Below are 20,929 nucleotides of genomic sequence, written 5' to 3'. Positions count from 1 at the left end.
GGCCAAAACCTAGGCCTCTTGTGCCAAACATTAGCCAAGCTGTGATTGCAAAGGGGAAGTTCTTAAAGGAAATTAAAAGTGCTGCTCCAGTGAACACACAAATGATAAGAAAGTGGAACAGTCTTATTGCTGATATGGAGAGAGTTTTTGTGGTCTGCACAGAAAAATCAAACCAGCCACATTCCCTTAAGCCAAAACCTAATCTAGGGCAAGGCCCTAACTCTCTTCAATTCTGTGAAGGCTGAGACAGGTGAGGAAGCTGCAGAAGAAAAGTATGAAGCTAGCAGAGGTTGGGTCACGATGTTTAAGGAAAGAAGCCGTCTCCACATCAAAGTGCAAGGTGAAGCAGCAAGTGCTGATGGAGAAGCTGCAGTAAGTTGTCCAGAAGATCTAGCTAAGATCATTTACGAAGGTGGCTGCAGCTTTTCAGTGTAGACTAAATAGCCTTCTGTTGGAAGAAGATGCCATCTGGGACTTTGGTAGCTAGAGAGAAGTGGACACTGGCTTCAAAGCTCCAAAGGCCAGGCTGATTCTCTTGTTAGGGGCTAACACAGCTGGTAACTTCAAGTGGAAGTCAGTGCTCATTTACTATTCCAAAAATCCTCAGGCCCTTCAGAATGATGCTAAATCTACTGTGCCTGTGTACTATAAATGAAACAACAAAGCCTGGATGATAGCACATCTATATATGACATAGTTTACTGAATATTTCAAGCCCACTGCTGAGGCCGACTGCTCAGAAAAAGCGATTCCTTTCAAAAGAATACTCTAAGCAATTTTACTAAAAGGCCCAGGAAATTTGCTTTGAGAATGCATAGTCAAGTTTGATATAGAAAGCTTTTAAAAGCTTCAGAGTTCTCTAAACAAGTTAAATTATCTCCAAACAATTGAGAATTTACTATCATAATTCACTAACTGAAAAAAAAGTTTTAGGAAAAACCATTGGCTTGTTTAATCACAGATATATAATAAATGATGGCATAGTTATGAACTTTCATTATTTCTCTAAAATGAGGAAGTATGGTATATCACAGGTCATGGGGCCAATGAACAAATACCAACTACTTATGACAGGAAAGACAAGCCAGGATTTAAAATGGACTGGACTTCTACCTCTTTTTGAGTCATTTTATACTTTATCCCAAATCTGAATAAGTAAGAACAATTACAAGTGTTTTAAACTTCTTTTCATCTGATCTACTCTTATACCCTTCTCTAGTAGGAAATAGTGTCACTGGTGGAAACAGGAACAAAGTTCTCTCTATTCCTCCTATGCTTTGTGCTAAAAATATTTCAAATAGGGCGCCTGGGTGGCTCAGTTGGTTAAGCGACTGCCTTCGGCTCAGGTCATGATCCCGGAGTTCTGGGATCGAGTCCCGCATCGGGCTCCCGGCTCGGCGGGGAGCCTGCTTCTCCCTCTGACCCTATCCCCTCTCATGCTGTTTCTCTCTCTCTCTCTCTCAAATAAATAAATAAATAAAATCTTTAAAAAAAAAAAATTTTTCAAATAGAAGTCTTGAGGAGAACTGAAGTGCCTATACATAGAAAAGAAAAATCAGGTAACGGGTAAGGACTGGAAAGAGAAGCCACAGACATGCACAGGATTCATCAATGAGGTCTGTGAAGAACAATATAGAAAGGAAGTAATTTTATTTTGTGGAAGTTAGCATTGTGGCACTGACATTTATACCTCAACTGAAATTAAAGCATCCTGCAAAAGGTTTGACTCATTACAACTTCAAATCTAAGTATAACAAACATAAGCCAAAGTGTTACTTGATGATACTTATTTAACCGTCATCTGCTAAAGTTTAAAAAAAAATCCGTAATATTAAAAAGAGCAGAGTTAACGAAATACTTACTCCGAACTTCGTACTGATTGTACTCCACTGTCTTCAGCAGAGGGTGGGAGAAGCAGTGCCATGGTAGCTGTTTTCTGAGTTGAGGCAGCACATAATGGGTTACAAAACCCACAAAGCCGACCAATGCATACAACACATACTTGAGAGCAGGCTAAAAGAAGAATAAAATTAGGAAAATTAAAAGTGATTTTGAGACCCACAGAACTTCTAATTTGTCAGTTCAATTTTCTACTTATTAACAGAAAATAGCAAAGTCAATTTTTGAATCTAAGAACCAAACATTTGTCAACAGTTAACACTGCTTTCTTATGTGGCTTTTCCAAAACTTGTACCAGGGTTGCCCTTATGATCAATAGGTACAGAAGAAGTGGTGGTATGTCACATCTAACATCAATTATAAAAGACTGCAGCTTCTGTCTTGGGCTTTCTCTCTCTAGGACCACTGGCTCTGGGGAAACCCAACTGCCATTTTGTGTGGATACTCAAAGCAGCCTATGGCGAGGGCCACATGGAGAGGAATTCAGATCTCTGGCCAATGGCCGGCAAAGAACTAAGGCCTGCTAACAGCCTTGGTTGATGGCAGCCCCGTATGACTGCAGCATCAAACACAGCCCAAACTGGGATCATCTAGCTAAGCTACAATCAGATTCATGACCCAGAGAAACCATGAAAAAATAAATATTTGTTGTTAAAACTGAATAAACGAAAAGTCATAAATTTCAGCATTATGGACAAATATTACAATCAAATAAAAAAGTGAGTCTAAACAGTTATTTTCCCCCAATCAAAAGATCAAAATGATTCTTTACCTGCAATACTGTGAACACTGTGCTTACATGAATAGCAAAATATAGCACACCAATTACGATGCATACTACTAGGTCAGACTGTAAACGCTCACTCTGTGGAACAAAACAGAATTATCCAACAGTTACATAAAATTTTAAAATATGTATTTCTTTCATTCCCACTGACAAAGTAATAATTTTTCATCGATCCTATTCTTCTAGAGAGTTCTTACATATAATAATTGGCTATAAGTTTTTCTTCCCCAATTTCCTGATATTCTGGTTTGACACTATAATACCAAGGAAATGAAACTAGTTCTACACACTATATAACATATTAAAACAAAGTCTTTTATTTATTTTATTTTAAAAGATTTTATTTTTTACATAATCTCTACACCCAACATGGGGCTCAAACTCACAACCCTGACACCGAGTCCTATGAACTACTGATTGAGCCAGCCAGGTGCCCCTATAACAAAGCCTTTTAGAATGAAGACTTTTTCTCCCATTGATCTGTAAGTTTGATTTTTACATATGGGAAAAGGAAATGAGGTACTTAAGTCATTGTATTAGTTACAGAGGATACTCTTTTGGATAACGAAGTTACATTTTCATTGATTTTTAAAAATGTTGAAACTGCATGTCTTATTTTACTTATTGCATTTTGATTCTTTTAGTGGTTGCAGTAAACCAAAACGTCTCAATATCTTGACTGATCATCAACTGACCCGCAGATTTATGCTAATTTTAAGCTAGATTCAGAAATATCTTACTACATTTAACATGAAGTGTCCTTTGCTAACATGGAAATTAAAGTCAGAAAAAATTGTTTGAATGCTATCCTGAAACAGTTTTGTATTTCTAAAGTTTCTGAGAATATGTGAGCAGCTCAAGTTCAGTAAAGGTAAATACTATAACTAATTCAAGACCTGTATAAATTCAGTTTTTCACAAGTAGAAATAATCTAAAATAACTTAGAAAAAAATGTTTTATGCTTTGTTCCATAAAGCAGATATGAATCTATAAAATTCATTTTTCAAGTAATTACTAAAAGAATACAGACAATATTGAATTCACTAAACTAGAAAATTTTTAAATTACTACATTTTCTTAAACATATTAAATTAGTACAGATAACCGTTCTCTCCTTCAATCTGAAAAATAAACATACATATACTTTTCAGATGGTACTAGAGGAATAAAACACACTAGAAGACTAGCAGATGTTTACAAGGACATAGTTTTTATCAACAAGAACAATAACAACAAAATCTAATTTATGTTAAAATATGCATCTTTCAAATCCTAGTTTAAACTGAATGGGATTAAGAATTCTATAAACAATGAAATTACTTCATTTCACCTAATCTGAAAATGAATGTTTAGCATACTCTTTTACATAGAAACCACCTTTGAAGAATGAGCATTTAACAGGTTAAAACGTGACATAAAGGCAGTCAACAATATACACCTGTACATACATTTTCCCCAAGTACAAAGGCCTTCCTTATATAAAATGATGAACTGTTTAAAATTTACATCTTTTAGGAGGAGGGGGGAAAGATGGCGGAGGAGTAGGGGACCATAACTGGTCCCCAGAATTGAGCTGGATATCTACCAGACCATTCTGAGCACCCACGAAACCAGCCTGAGATGTAAGAAGATCTGAATCTCTATAAGCAGAATATCGCAGGCGGTTGGTTTTGAGGTAGGAAGCGGGGAGCTGTGATTCCACGGGAAGATATCGGAGGATAAACGGCAGCGGGAGGGTACCTGGCCGTGGGGATCCTACGCCACTGGTGAGCGAGAGCCTTGTGTGCTGGAGACGGGGCACAGACTGGAAGACTGCTAGCAGCGGGGAAAGAACTTTAGGGCAGCCCCCGGGGCGGAAACCCAGAGTGGCGGGTCGCGCATGCGAACTGGGAGTGGCTGGTCGTTTTAGAAGCACAAAGGGCAGAGACGTGCCCTGACCTGGAGGCAGGACTAGGAGTGCTGTGGAGGGGTGCACAACCCAGGACGCTGCAGTTTATAGCAGCACAGACAGAAACAGAGACAGTGTGGCCTGGAGAGCTCACTGAAGAACAGACTGCGATCTCTCTGCTCTGAGGCAGAGGGTTGGAAACGGTCTCTCCTGATCTGACTCGCCGAAGTGACCCAGAAAGCCACCAGGTAAAGCCGCCAGAGAACAAAAGCCCCAAAAACTGATTCCCGCTGAGCCCATCCCCCGCCACAGGGGGGTAGGGCAACTCCGCCCAAACAGGGTTGCCTGAGTAACAGCACGGCAGGCCCCTCCCTCAGAACACAGGCTGGGAAAACAAGAGGCCAGCAACCCTACGGTCCCAAGAAAACAGGTGCATCTTGCTTGGGTTCTGGTCAATAATTTGGACTCTGTACATTCCCTCAAACACCCATCAACAGAATGACTAGGAGGAGGAGCCCCCAAAATAGAAAAGACTCAGAGATGATGACTTATGCTTCAGATTTACAAATGGATGCAGATATAACCAAGATGTCAGAGATGGAATTCAGGCTAGCAATTGTGAGGACAATGGCTAGAATGGAGAAATCAATTAATGGCAACATAGAGACTCTAAGGGCAGAAATGAAAGCTGAATTGGCAGAACTTAAAAATGCTATCAGTGAGATCCAATCCAATCTAGATAATCTAACAGCTAGGGTAACTGAGGCAGAAGAACAAGTAAGCGACCTGGAAGACAATATAATAGATAAAAAGGGAAAAGAGGAGGCCAGGGAAAAACAACTCAGAATCCATGAAAATAGAATCAAAGAAATAAGTGACACCATCAAGCGTTCCAATGTCAGAATAATTGGAATCCCAGAGGGAGTGGAGAGAGAGAGAGAGGACTAGAAGATGTATTTGAGCAAATCGTAGCTGAGAACTTCCCTAATCTGGGGAATGAAACAAACATTCGAGTCCTAGAGGCAGAGAGGACCCCTCCCAAGATCAAGGAAAACAGGCCAACACTCCGGCATGTAATAGTAAAACTTGCAAATCTTAGAACCAAGAAAACCACCTTTTTTTTTTTTTTTTAAGATTTTATTTATTTATTTGACAGAGACATAGCAAGAACAGGAACACAAGCAGGGGGAGTGGGAGAAGAAGCAGGCTTCCCGCAGAGCAGGGAGCCTGATGTGGGACTCGATCCCAGGACCCTGGGATCATGACCTGAGCCGAAGGTAGACACTTAACGACTGAGCCACCCAGGTGCCCCCAAGGAAACCATCTTAAGGGCAGTTAGGGGGAAGAGATTCCTTACGTACAGAAGGAGGAACATCAGAATAACGTCAGACCCATCCACAGAGACCTGGCAAGCCAGAAAGGCCTGGCAAGACATATTCAGGGTACTAAATGAGAAGAACATGCAGCCAAGAATACTTTATCCAGCAAGGCTTTCATTTAGAATGGATGGAGAAATGCAGAATTTCCACGACCGGCAGAAACTGAAAGAATATGTGACCACTAAGCCGGCCCTGCAAGAAATATTAAGGGGGGGTTTCTATAAAAGGAGAAAGACCCCAAGAGTGATATACAACAGAAATTTACAGGGACAATCAATAAAAACAATGTCTTCACAGGCAACATGATAACAATTAATTCATATCTTTCAATAATCACTCTCAATGTGAATGGTCTAAACGTTCCGATAAAACAGCACAGGGTTGCAGATTGGATAAAAAGACAGGACCCATCCATATGCTACCTGCAAGAGACTCATTTTGAACCTAAAGATACATCCAGACTGAAAGCGAAGGGATGGAGATCCATCTTCCATGCCAGCGGACCTCAAAAGAAAGCTGGGGTAGCAATTCTTATATCAGACAAATTAAATTTTAAACTAAAGTCTGTAATTAGAGACACAGAAGGACACTTTATCATTCTTAAAGGGTCTATCCAACAAGAAGATCTAACAATTGTAAATATCTATGCCCCCAACATGGGAGCAGCCATCTATATAAGCCAACTGTTAACCAAAATAAAGAGTCATATTGATAACAATATGTTAATTGTAGGAGACCTCAATACTCCACTCTCAGCAATGGGCAGATCATCTAAGCAGGAAATCAACAAGGAAACAAGAGCTTTGAATGATACACTGGACCATATGGACCTCATAGATATTTACAGAACATTCCACCCTAAAACAACAGAATACTCATTCTTCTCGAGCACACATGGAACTTTCTCCAGAATAGACCACATACTGGGTCACAAATCAGGTCTCAACCGATAGCAAAAGAATGAGATTAACCTCTGCATATTCTCAGACCACAATGCTTTAAAACTGGAACTCAATCACAAGAAAAAAATTGGCAGAAATTCAAACACTTGGAACCTAAAGCCCACTCTGCTCAAGAATGTTTGGGTCAACCAGGAAATCAAAGAAAAACTTAAACAATTCATGGAAATCAATGAGAATGAAAACACATCGGTCCAAAACCTATGGGATACTGCAAAAGCACTCCTAAGGGGGAAATACATAGCCATCCAAGCCTCACTCAAAAAAACAGAAAAATCCTGAATTCACCAACTAACTCTACACCTTAAAGAACTAGAGAAAAAGCAACAAACGATGCCTAAGCCACGCATTAGAAGAGAAATAATTAAAATTAGAGCAGAAATCAATGAATTAGAAACCAGAAACACAGTAGATCAGATCAATGAAACTAGAAGTTGGTTCTTTGAAAGAATAAGATCGATAAACCACTGGCCAGACTTATCCAAAAAGAAAAGAGAAAGGACCCAAATTAATAAAATTATGAATGAAAGGGGAGAGATCACGACCAACACCAAGGAAATAGAAACAATTATTAGAAATTATTATCAACAACTATATGCCAATAAACTGAGCAATCTGGATGAAATGGAGGCCTTCCTGGAAACCTATAAGCTGCCAAGATTGAAACAGGAAGAAACTGACAACCTGAAAAGGCCAATAACAGGTAAGATTGAAGCAGTGATCAAAAACCTCCCAAAAAACAAGAGTCCAGGGCCTGATGAATTCCCTGGGGAATTCTACCAAACATTCAAAGAAGAAATAATACCTACTCTACTGAAGCTGTTTCAAAAATAGAAACAGAAGGAAAACTTCCAAACTCATTCTATGAGGCCAGCATTACCTTAATCCCCAAACCAGGCAAAGACCCCATCAAAAAGGAGAATTTCAGACTGATATCCCTGATGAATATGGATTCCAAAATCCTCAACAAAATCCTAGCTAAGAGGATCCAACAATACATTGAAAGGATCATCCACCACGACCAAGTGGGATTTACCCCCAGGATGCAAGGGTGGTTCAACATTCGCAAATCAATCAATGTGATAGAACACATTAATAAGAGGAGGGAGAAGAACCATATGGTCCTCTCAATTGATGCAGAAAAAGCATTTGACAAAATACAACACCCTTTCCTGATTAAAACTCTTCAGAGTATAGGGATAGAGGGAACATTCCTCAAGTTCATAAAATCCATCTGTGAAAAACCCACAGGGAATATCATCCTCAATGGGGAAAAGCTGAGAGCCTTTCCCTTAAGATCAGGAACACGTCAAGGATGCCCACTCTCGCCACTATTGTTCAACATAGTATTAGAAGTTCTAGCAACAGCAATCAGACAACAAAAAGAAATAAAAGGTATTCAAATTGGCAAAGAAGAAGTCAAACTCTCTCTTTTCGCAGATGACACGATACTTTATGTGCAAAACCCAAAAGACTCCACCCCCAAATTACTAGAACTCATACAGCAATTCACTAATGTGGCAGGATACAAAATCAATGCATAGAAATCAGCTGCTTTCTTATACACTAACAACGCAACTGTAGAAAGAGAAATTAGAGAAACGATTCCATTTACAATAGCACCCAAAACCATAAGATACCTTGGAATAAACCTAACCAAAGAGTTAAAGGATCTATACTCTAGGAACTACAAAACACTCATGAAAGAAACTGAAGAAGACACAAAAAGATGGAAAAATATTCCATGCTCATGGATTGGAAGAATAAACATTGTTAAAATGTCTATGCTACCCAGGGCAATCTATACCTTCAATGCCATCCCGATCAAAATTCCAATGACATTTTTCAAAGTGCTGGAACAAACAACCCTAAAATTTGTATGGAATCAGAAGAGACCCCAAATCGCCAAGGAAATGTTGAAAAAGAAAAACAAAGCTGGGGGCATCACGTTGTCCGATTTCAAGCTATATTACAAAGCTGTGATCACCAAGACAGTATGGTACTGGCACAAAAACAGACATATAGACCAATGGAACAGAATAGGGAACCCAGATATGGGCCCTCAACTCTATGATCTACTCATCTTCGACAAAGCAGGAAAGAATGTCCAGTGGAAAAAAGACAGTCTCTTCAACAAATGGTGTTGGGAAAATTGGACAGCCACATGCAAAAGAATGAAACTTGACCATTCTCTAACACCATTCACAAAGATAAACTCAAAGTGGATGAAAGACCTCAATGTGAGACAGGAATCCATCAAAATCCTAGAGAAGAACATAGGCAGTAACCTCTTTGACATCACCCACAGCAACTTCTTTCAAGATACATCTCCAAAAGCTAGTGAAACAAAAGCAAAAATGAACTTTTGGGACTTCATCAAGATAAAAAGCTTCTGCACAGAAAAAGAAACAGTCAATAAAACAAAGAGGCAACCCACAGAATGGGAGAAGATATTTGCAAATGACACTACAGATAAAGGGCTGGTATCCAAGATCTATAAAGAACTTCTCAAACTCAACACCCAAAAAACAAATAATCAGTCAAAAAGTGGGCAGAAGATATGAAAAGACACTTCTCTGAAGAAGACATACAAATGGCTAACAGACACATGAAAAAATGTTCATCATCATTAGCCATCAGGGAAATCCAAATCAAAACCACATTGAGATACCACCTTACACCAGTTAGAATGGCAAAAATGGACAGCAAAAGAAACAACAAATGTTGGAGAGGTTGTGGAGAAAGGGGAACCCTCTTACACTGTTGGTGGGAATGCAAGTTGGTACAGCCACTTTGGAAAACAGTGTGGAGGTTCCTCAAAAAATTAAAAATAGAGCTACCCTATGACCCAGCAATTGCACTCCTGGGTATTTACCCCAAAGACACAGATGTAGTGAAAAGAAGGGCCATATGCACCCCAATGTGCAGAGCAGCAATGTCCACAATAGCCAAACTGTGGAAAGAGCTGAGATGCCCTCCAATAGATGAATGGATAAAGAAGATGTGGTCCATATATACAATGGAACATTACTCAGCCATCAGAAAGGATAAATACCCAACTTTTACATCAACATGGATGGGACTGGAGGAGATTATGCTAAGTGAAATAAGTCAAGCAGAGAAAATCAATTATCATATGGTTTCACTTATTTGTGAAACATAAGGAATAGCATGGAGGACACTAGGAGAAGGAAGGGAAAAATGAAGGGGGGGAATTGGAGGGAGAGATGAACCATGAGAGACTATGGACTCTGAGAAACAAACAGGGTTTTAGAGGGGAGGGGGGAGGGGCGATTGGTTAGCCCGGTGATGGGTATTAAGAAGGGCACGTACTGCATGGAGCACTGGGTGTTATATGAAAACAACAGATCGTGGATTACCACATCAAAAAGTAATGATGTATTGTATGGTGACTAACATAACATAATAAAATTTAAAAAAATAAAATAAAATAAAATTTACATCTTTCAGGTGATTGTAAAAAGCTAAAACTTACAACAGAATTTCTAAGTTTTTCAGGCAGTGGATCTTTTACTTCAGACAGAGGGTCTTCTGGATTTTTCTCTTCTGTTTTTGGAAAAATCTTGGATTGCACCAAAGAGCTTTAAATTAAAAAAAGAAAAAGAAAGAAAAAGAATTAATAAAGAACACATTCATAACCTGAAAACCAGTACTTCAAATGACAAATGAAGTTTATGATAAAAAATCAAGTATTCAGGGGTGACTGGGTGGTGCAGTCAGTTAAGTGTTCAACTCTAGGTTTCTGCTCAGGTCCTGACCTCAGGGTCCTGAGATCAAATTCCACGCTGGGTTCCCACACTCAGCGAGGAGTCTGTTTGAGATTCTCTCTCCCTCTACCCCTCCCAATCATGCACGCACGCTCATTCGCTTGCTCTCTAAAATAAATCTTTAAAAAAAAAAGATAAGCATTCCAAGTATATTTAATCATTAGCAAATGATAATGTTTAAAGAGTTTACAATGCTATAAATAAACATACAAGGAGAATATTTTTATTAAAATATATTTTTAATACTTTTTAGGAGAGCAAATGCTAACAAATATTCCCAGCCCAACTGGTTAGAATGATCCAATGTTAATATATTTGAAACCTAATATAGATTAAGTCAACAGCACTCTGACAAGGCAGTGGGAAAACAGATATTGAAAGTTAAATTTGAAAGAAATGTGAACTTATTTAAATTTAATTCAGTAACAACTGATTTCACTTACAAAAGTACAGATGGATCACTGCTTTGTCGGCTGAGATGATAGGATATTGCCACTAATAAACCACAAAAAATGGAGAAAAGTACTGGAATATGCTGGCCATCCCAAGAATCCTGTTGGGAAAAAAGTTTCATAGAACAATATGCATCTAATTTATCATCTATCACATAATTCTTTTATGTCAGTATTTTGGAATAAGATAATTAAATTTACCAAAAACTTTTTAGCCATATTATCAATTGTATTTTATTCCAGATAAATTTAAATTTAGTACTTTCTGATCATCTTCAGATTTCTTTTGGTACTAAGCTCTATTTATATGCTAAGGATAGTACATTTGCTTCTGATACATGCTGCTGTCAATTTCTTTCATATTTCAAGTGGCATTAAGCTTATGGTAAACTACATTCTCCCTTTAGAAAAATGAAATAACGTGGTGCAGCACATGTCTGATTATATATAATAATGGAGTAGGGAAAAGGCAACATGTGGTACAACACGTTAGATAAAACAGAAGAGACACTGCTGTGCTTTTATCCTGATACCTTTGCTTATAATATGCCATTATTTCATTATCTTCCAGAAAATTCAGTAGGCATTCAGGGCTCTTAAATAATAAACTGCATATTCCCCAAAATAAATAATGCAAAGGCTAGCTTCTAAAGTCAACCAAACATGTGGATGTGGATATGTCATGTCATGTCTGCTCACTGCAATATTTCTGGAGTCTAATAGCATGGTACTTGGTAAAGAGTAGATAATACTGATAAAAGAATAGTTAATAGTTCTTATGTATGGCCACTGAGTAAACAGCATTCTATTCCTTCTTCTTTCTCTGGGATTCAAGAAGGGGAATCCAAATACTGGCTTATTATACAACTTGGGTTTTTTTTTTTTTTTTTTTTTTTTTTAAATAATAAAGTCTTGAAAATTGTTACACATCACAACATACAGACCTTTTTGTGATGGCTACATCAAAATATCATTATTGTCATATTGAACATTATGTGTCAAGCCCCATTCTTAGATCTTTGCTTAGTATTTCCTAAACAATTCTTATGATCATCCTTGGAGATATATACTAATGCTCCCCAGTTTATAGATGAGAAAACTCAGGCGCAAAGGGTTCAAGTAATTTGTTCAGTTAAGTGGTGGAGCCAGGAACTGAAGCTCCCGATGTCTGGATTTACTGAGAAGGAAGTTAAACAATACAGGAATTTGAGAAAGAGAGAGATAAATACATAAAGTAAAAGAGAAAACAAAATGTATGTTGGAATAGCATTTGCACAGTGATGATAAAGGGAAACATATCAGGTATATGAGAGAGACAAGGAAGGCCACATGTGGTTGAGATGTGCAGTGAGAGGTGAAAGAAAGTTAAGCCTACAACTTCCATAAAGCACAGTCCATGGATAATGCATAAAACTTGACAAAATATAAGAAGTGTAAGTTAGTTTCTTAGACATTGAGAGGCAAATACCAAAAGAATCAAGTCAAAGAGGGCACGTACTGAATGGGGCACTGGGTGTTATATGCAAACAATGAATCATGGAATCCTACATCAAAAACTAATGATGTAATGTATGGTGATTAACATAACATAATAAAATTTTTTTAAAAACTCTAAAAAAAAAAAGAATCAACTCAAAGAGTTGAAAGTGGTAACTCTAAGGAAGGGATAAAGAGGTAGGGGATGGTTGTTCCTGGTGATAAGTCTTGTAGAAATATCTGATTCTTTGAAAGATACACATGCACAACTTTAGTAAACATTAAAACTAATAAAAAGATGTCCTGCTTCAGAAAACTAGCAATTCCATTTCTAGGGATTTACCCAAGAAAATTAAAACATGTGTGTGTTCATTGCAGCTTTATTTATACTATTCCTAAACTCTAGGGGCGCCTAGGTGGTTCAGTCTCTTAAGTGTGTGCCTTCGGCGTGGGTCATGATCCCAAGATCCTGGAATCGAGCCCCACATCAGGCTCCCTGCTCAGTGTGGAGCCTGCTTCTCCCTCTCCCTCTTCCTCTACCCCTCCCCTCGCTTGTGCTCGCTTTCTGTCAAATAAATAAATAAAGTCTTAAAAAAAAATATTCCTAAACTCTAAGCAACTCAGATGTTCACCTCTAAGACAGCAGAGAAGTTGACATATGCATACAATGGCAATAGGGACGATTTAAAACTAAATGGGATATTTTCCTGCAATAAAAAGGAACACATAATGTGAATGAATCTCAAAACGTTATATTGAACAAAATACATCAGCTACAAAAGAGGTATGATTCCATTTATATGAAGTTCAAGAACCCCAAATCTATAGTCAAAGTGGTTGGGACAGGGGGACTGAAAAAGGAACACGAGGCAAATTTCTTGTGGTGATGGAACTACATCTTGAGAAGGGTATGTATTACCCAGGTATATGCATTTGCTAAAACTTATCAAATGGTGTAATTAAGACACATGGATATCACTCTATGTACATTTTTCTTCAATTAAAACAAAACAAGCATTTGGAGAAAACTAAAGATTCCTGCCTTTATGTGACAAATGCTTGACACTACTTTTTATTGTTCTCAGACAAAGGAAAAGCATACTTAAATTGATCTCAAAATCACTTACTTAGTTACTAGGAATTTATAATAATCAACATTTAATATAATTCATGAATATTTAAATAGATAGTAACTACAACCTTTACTGAATCACTAACTAAAAAAACAAAAAGCAAAACAAATCCAACCACCTCTGAGTTTTCAATGAACTCTGATTCAGAAGTGGGAGAAAATTCAGTAACTATGAAAACAAAAGGGAAGTTGACCTACTACAAAAGATTAAAAGATGGGTTTGTTCTACCCACTGTAGTGGGTTTGAACATTTTCTCTTTACTCTGTAATGGCCCAAATTCTAGGAATCTCTTAAAAATATGAAAACACCTAGAAAGTATACACACATTACCAGAATGAGGTAAAGTAGAAAAAAAACTTAGCTTTTGAGCCAAAAAGTTCAAGGAAAAATGAAAGAGTAAACACAAGGAAAGCAGAAATCAATAAATAATAAATGTAAAAGTCTGTATTAGTGAATAGATTTAAAAAAAAAATTCCTAGGGGCGCCTGGGTGGCTCAGTCGTTAAGCGTCTGCCTTCGGCTCAGGTCATGATCCCAGAGTCCTGGGATCGAGCCCCACGTCGGGCTCCCTGCTCTGCAGCAAGCCTGCTTCTCTCTCTCCCATTCCCCCTGCTTGTGTTCCCTTTCTCGCTGTGTCTCTGTCAAATAAATAAATAAAATCTTAAAAAAAAAAAAAATTCCTAAAGGTATGCAATAATGTCTCCCAATGCATCTAACTGCCCAGAAGTAACTACAGTTATCAATTTCTTGTATATTCTTCCATCATTCTATGTATATACAAGCCACTGGATGTATTTAAAACAAAACAAAACAAAACAAAACCAGCAGCACAAAGGAACATCCATTTTTGAGGGTATTACCTTCCTTTTTATTAAGACACACACACGAAAATGTGATATATATCACATCCACAAAGGAATATTACTCAACCTTAAAAAGGAAGGAAATCTTGTCATTTGTAACAACATGGATGAAATGCATGGCATTACGCTAACTGAAATAAGCTGGATAGAGAAAAGACAAATAATGCATGGTATCATATATACGTGAAAACGTTTTTTTTTTTTTTAAGAAAAAGGCGAATTCATAGAAACAGAATAGAAAAGTGGCTGCCAGGAACAGGGAGGTGGGGGAAATAGGGAAAGGTTGGTAAAAGAGTACAAACTTTCAATAAAGGTCTAGGTTGTGGGGGGGGGGGGGCGGTGAGAAATGAGTGAAGGTGAAAATAGTGACTGTATTTAGTAAGACAGCATTGCATATTTGAAAGTTGCTAGGAGAAAGTTCTTAAAAGTTTTCATCAGGATACACACAAAAGAAACTTTTTAACTGTGTGTTGAACAATGTTAATTTGACTTATTGTGATCACTTCACAATACAAATATCAAATTATGTTGTACATCTGAAACTAATATAATGATATATGTCAATTATAGTTCAATTAAAAATTTAAATAAACTTGGGCGCCTGGGTGGCTCAGTTGGGTAAGCAACTGCCTTCGGCTCAGGTCATGATCCTGGAGTCCCTGGATCGAGTCCCGCATCGGGCTCCCTGCTCGGCAGGGCGTCTGCTTCTCCCTCTGACCCTCCCCCCTCTCATGTGCTCTCTCTCATTCTCTCTCTCTCAAATAAATAAATAAAATCTTTAAAAAAAAAAATTTAAATAAACTTAAAAATTTTTTACAAGATGAATAAGGTCTGAGGATCTAATGTATAGCATAATGATTCTGGTTGATGACACTGTATTGTATAACTAAAATTTGCTAAAAGAGAAGAACTTAAATGCTCTCACCAAAACAAAACAAAAAAATATGTGAGGTGGTAAATGTATTAACTTGATGAGGGGAGTCCTTTCACAGCGAATCAAATCATCACATACACTTTTAATATCTTATAATTTCATTTGTTGATTATACTTCAATAAATCTTGAAAAAAAAACAAATGGTTTGTCTTGAAAATCATTCCACATTAGCACATAAAAATCTGTTCTAAATGTGCAGATTTACTGTAATGGGTGACATCTTAAACTAAAATAGTGTAATGAAACCACCATAACCAACAAAAAAGGAAAATCGCTTATCTTCCTGCCTGCCTTAGGATACAAGGTTCTATCTGGCAGTTTTATAATTGCTGTTCTTCTACTAGATAATTATAGTTAAACAGCCGTTTGTACACTGGGCTAGAAAACTTATTGCACTGTTAATTTCTATGATTTCAACTCCCAAATAACCTCGCACTTTTGAAACATGACTCCTGTATGCTAGGATGGTTTATAGGTAGTGGACCTAGGAGAAGCTTGGATCTCCTTGCCTCCAATTCCCTCCTGGGTTTAGCTCCATCAAGTATCTCTCTCTCTACTGGGTTTCCCCCTCCTCTTTTAAATGCAATCAAGTCTCAAATCTTTTTAAAAAATAAAAACCTGAAAACAACCCCCATTATGTACATGTTTAGAAAGCCTATCTTATATTTCCTTAATATTTATTCAAACCCAACCTTATAATAATCTAACTTCCTCAGCCAAAACACCAAAGAAGCTGTTTTGTTGAAGTCACCAATAACCTGTTAACTGCCAAATTCAGTAAAAAGTCTTTTTCAGACAATCCTGACTCTGAAGTTTCCTTTGGGGGACTCTGTTCTATCCATCACTTAAATACTTGCATTTCCCAGGGTTCCATCTGTATCCATTTCCTCTTGTCAGGCCAGGTTAGCAGTCTTTTACTTACACTGTCATTTGGTTGATGAATCCTAAATCTTTTAATCATTACCTCAAACCTCTCTACATATAACTACCTACTATGCTTCTCTGGATACCCCATAAATGTCATCAAATGAATGTGTCCATCTGTAAACAACCACCTTCCTCACTAAACTCAAAGATTTCCAATCTTAGGCACTAGGTATCACTATTTAACCAGCTGTTCAAGGCAGACCCTACCCAGAAGTCATGCTGGACCCTCTTCTGGCTTTTCTCTTTTTATCCATAGAGTCCCCAGATATATTCACTGAATCCAATTTTAGCCAGGTCCCTCATAATCTCAAGACTGCAATGCAACTCACCCCACTGCTGATCCCTCCTGCTTATATTTCATTCTCCTTTCACACCAGAGACCAAGTAATCTTTCTGAAACACAACACTGATCATTTCTTTACCTTACCTCAAATATTCTGATGGTCTGTCAAAAAAAAAAAAATTATGATGGTCTTCCATCTCCACCCAATACGTTCAGGGTAAAGTATTTCATAATCCAGCCACTGCTTATCTTTCCAGCCTTACTGAAGGCCATCTTTCCTCACGCACCCAAACCTCCAGCAATTCCAAATTATTTGCTGTTTCCTGCACACACCACATTATCTTGACAACTCCATGGCTCTTTATCCTGTGTTTCAACTAGTTGATTTCTAGTTGTCTGTCAAATATTGGTTAAAAAGCTACCCTCTTGGAAAATTATCTTTAATCCCTTTTGGCTAAATAAGGTGATAACTTATATAGGTATATAAGTACCACTCCATTTTCACAGCCTTCACCATCCTCTACTGAAAGTGTTAGTTGACTTATTAATCACTGCTAAGAGACAAGCAATTAAAAGCAGGAAATGGTGTTTCGCACAGTCCTGGGCACACAGCAAACAGTCCCTAAATGCTACTGAATAAATGATGCAAAAAAGGATGCTATGAGTCACTTTTCTTAGTCCTTTCAACCATATCATTCTCTGATTGTCTTCCATTAATGATGATGATGATGATAATAATAGTAATAATAATAATAGGGGTTGAGAGTTGTTTACAAGAAATTTAAAATTTTTATGTTTACAACTTGGTGGCAATCTTTTTTAAATGGAGCTAATTAAGGCTCATCCAGATCCTTCTAAGCCAATAATGACATTGAATTTTAGCGCATTAATTTTTACTAGAATGTATCTTAAATTGCAGTCCTTGCAGCACTTGTATTCACAAATTTTAAGAAATCTTGATGTGAATAGTAGTTATATATATATTCTTAAGTAAAAATCTAAAATTAATTTCATATTCTGTTACCCCAGACCAACCTAGTTTTAATAATCTGTTTCTAAAATTAACCTATGATTACTACATGGAAAAGGATTTACTTTTAATAATGGTTAATCATGAAATTGCTTGTAAGTTCAAAGTAAATGAGAATGAGAATAATGTTCAATATACGAAGATCATGGAAATTAATGCTAAAGTGGCTGCAGGGAGAATGGAGGGATGGGGGCTTAAATCATTATTAGTCAATTTAAAACAATCTTCATATAGAAAAATAGCCTAGGGGTGCCTGGGTGGCTCAGTTGGTTGAGTGTCTGCCTTCGGCTCAGGTCATGATCCTGGGATTGAGCGCCATGTCAGACTCCCTGCTCAGTGCGGAGCCTGCTTCTCCCTCTCCCTCCCTCCCTGCTTATTCTCTATCTCTCTCTCTCTCTCTCTCACTCTGTCTCTCAAATAAAATCTTAAAAAAAAAAAAAGAAAAAGAAAAAGAAAAATAGCCTTAAAGACAAAATCATACCATAATGTATTGCTCACCTTTAAAGCGCCATAACACAATCCATATAGTAAGGCTACTGCCACAATGCTACAGATAAAACTGTAAAGTGCTGCAAGCAAGCTTGTAGTGGCTAGACAGGAAAGGGGAAAAATTTTAATATTTTACAGACATTTATGGAAAAAAAATCTTAAAAGTATTTAAAATGTTTTAATATTGACTACAATGAAATATCTACTCATTTGACTTTTAAAAATTCAGTTAATGTCAAATTCAGTTACATCATCCTATCCTTTGAAAAGATTTTGAAATGACAAAGGTTTACTATCCACAATTTTTGATACAAGACAAAATATATTCACCTTATAAGTAATGAACATTTATACATGGCAGAAAAAGTTGTACCTACATTATGCTTCAAGAATGTATCTTATTATTTACAGAAGTATGGGAAAATGAAGCTTACAGAAGCTTAAAAGAACTGGCAATGTATTAAGTATTCACCGAAAGATACTAGTCTCTGTAAACAGAACTTGTATTACCCAAGGAAGTAAATTTATATTACCATGTGTCAATTAATTCTCACAAAAAGAGTACAGATCTGACTAATTAATAACTAATAAAAACAAAAAATAGATCCACCTCTTCAATAAGTGGTTTTGAGAAAACGGACAGCTACACACAAAAGAATGAAACCGTACCACTTTCTTACACCACACACAAAAATAAAATGGATTAAAGACCTACATGTAAGATATGAAACCATAAAACTTCTAAAAGAAAACACAGACAGTAATCTCTTAGACATTGGCTTTAGCAATATTTTCCGTGATCTGTCTCCTCAAGCAAAGGGAAACAAAAGCAAAATAAACAACTGGGACTACATCAAACTAAAAAAGCTTTTGCAGCATGCAAGAAACTAAGAACAAAACAAAAAGGCAACCTACTGAATGGAAGAAGATATCTGCAAATGACATACCTGATAAAGGGTTAATATCCAAAATATATAAAGAACTCATACAACTCAACATGGGTAAAAACCGTAAGTAATCCGATTAAAATGTACAGAAGACCTGAATAGAAATTTTTCTAAAGAAGATATATAGATGGCCAACAGACACATGAAAAGACATTCAACATCACTGATCATCAATGCAAATCAAAACCACAATCAGGTATCAGCTTATACCACAGTGGCTAGCATCAAAAAGACAAGAAATAACAAGTGTTGGCGAGATGTGGAGAAAAGGAAACACTCATGCAACTGTGGATGGGAACGTAAACGGGTGCACCCTCTAAGGAAAACAGTATGAAGTTCTTCAAAAAATTAAAAATGGAACTACCAGATGATCCAGTTAATTCCATTTCTGGGTATTTTCCCAAAAATAACGAAAACACTAACTCAAAAAGATACATTCACTCCTATGTTTATTGCAGCATTATTTACAATGGTCAAGATATGGAAGCAAGGTAAGTGTCCATCAACAGACTCAGCCACAAACAAGAATGAAATATTGCCATTTGCTGCAACAATATGGATGGACCTACAGGGCATTATCCTAAGTGAAATAGGTCAGGCAAAAAAAGACAAATACCATATGATTTCACTCACATGTAGAATCTAAAAAACAAAACAAACAAAAAACAAAAACAGAAACAGACTCACGAACATATGTAACAAACTGGTGGTTGCCAAACTGGGGGGCTGGGCAAAATAGGTGAAAGGGATAAAGAAACAAACTTCCAGTCATAAAATAAATAAATCACAGAATGAAAAGTACAGCATAGGGAATACAGTCAATAATATTGTAATAACTTTGTAGAGTGACAGATGATAACTACACTTACGGGGGCAAGCATTTTTTAATGTATAAAATTATTAAATTACTATGTCATATACCTGAAACTAATATATTGTATGTCAACATCAAAGAACTATACTTCAATAAAAGATTAAAAAAATCTTAAAAATTCTATTCTTACAAGTGGAAAAAAATAGATTCAATGGGATTACTAATAATAAGGACTAGGGGATGGCTAAGATAGCTCTCCTTTATTTTTAAAATATGAATAACAGATTTTGTTCATGGTAGTTTTATATGATAACCATGAAAAAAAACCTACAGGAAAAAATCTTCTTTAGGAGATATTAAAAAGCTAACACCTTGCACAAGTTTGTAACAATATGATGAAGCCCACTATTATAAATTACCTACCCTAAGCACCCTCCAGACCCTAAATACTGAAACAATCTTCTACCCATTAAGCTATGCTGAAGACCAGCCTAGTCTTCATTCACACCCCTTCAAAAATTTTTCAAAACATCAAAAATGCCCTAGATTCATAGCAACAAAGGAAGAGATTAGTTTCTATTTAAAATTTAAGCCACAACAACAACATTTTATCAAAAGAGATGATTTCAATGCATATGCTTGGAAGATGTGGACTACAAACGTGAAGTATGAAGAGAAATGGACCACAAAAGTTATAGTAATTTCTTTTCCTTTTATGTTTTTTCTCTAGTTATACACTCAACTTTCAAGTAAAATTTTAAATGGTTAAATTAAATAACAATGTATTTTAACCACAGTGTCTATCCATAAAATTATTTTCAAGTTTTGCAAACCATTATCTATTTCAGAGTAATACTGGTATGGTCTTTCTCATTTTCGAA

At 36.9% G+C, this 20,929-nt stretch overlaps 1 protein-coding gene across 13 annotated transcripts in view; it reads right to left on the bottom strand.

Moving 5' to 3' along the window:
* Window positions 1–20,929, bottom strand: part of PCNX1 (pecanex 1) — a 353,336-nt gene that overhangs the window by 227,589 nt on the left and 104,818 nt on the right. For all 13 annotated transcript variants that reach the window (XR_010405241.1, XR_010405239.1, XR_010405240.1 and 10 more), the window contains 5 exons: window positions 18,297–18,388; window positions 11,144–11,253; window positions 10,409–10,514; window positions 2,672–2,764; window positions 1,863–2,013 (listed from right to left, as the gene is read on the bottom strand). Coding sequence is in view for 9 of the 13 variants with exons in the window: in XM_064571268.1 (XP_064427338.1) it covers window positions 1,863–2,013; window positions 2,672–2,764; window positions 10,409–10,514; window positions 11,144–11,253; window positions 18,297–18,388 (552 nt within the window). In the remaining 4 variants the exon portion in view is untranslated. The remainder of the gene's footprint in view (window positions 1–1,862; window positions 2,014–2,671; window positions 2,765–10,408; window positions 10,515–11,143; window positions 11,254–18,296; window positions 18,389–20,929) is intronic.

This window comes from Mirounga angustirostris, unplaced genomic scaffold (assembly GCF_029215605.1).
Source record: "Mirounga angustirostris isolate CCGP_5_RB_7025 unplaced genomic scaffold, mMirAng1.0.hap1 SCAF_9, whole genome shotgun sequence".
NCBI classification, from domain to species: domain Eukaryota; kingdom Metazoa; phylum Chordata; class Mammalia; order Carnivora; family Phocidae; genus Mirounga; species Mirounga angustirostris.
Note: the sequence above shows the minus strand (reverse complement) of the source record. Positions and strands in the feature narration are given on the sequence as shown.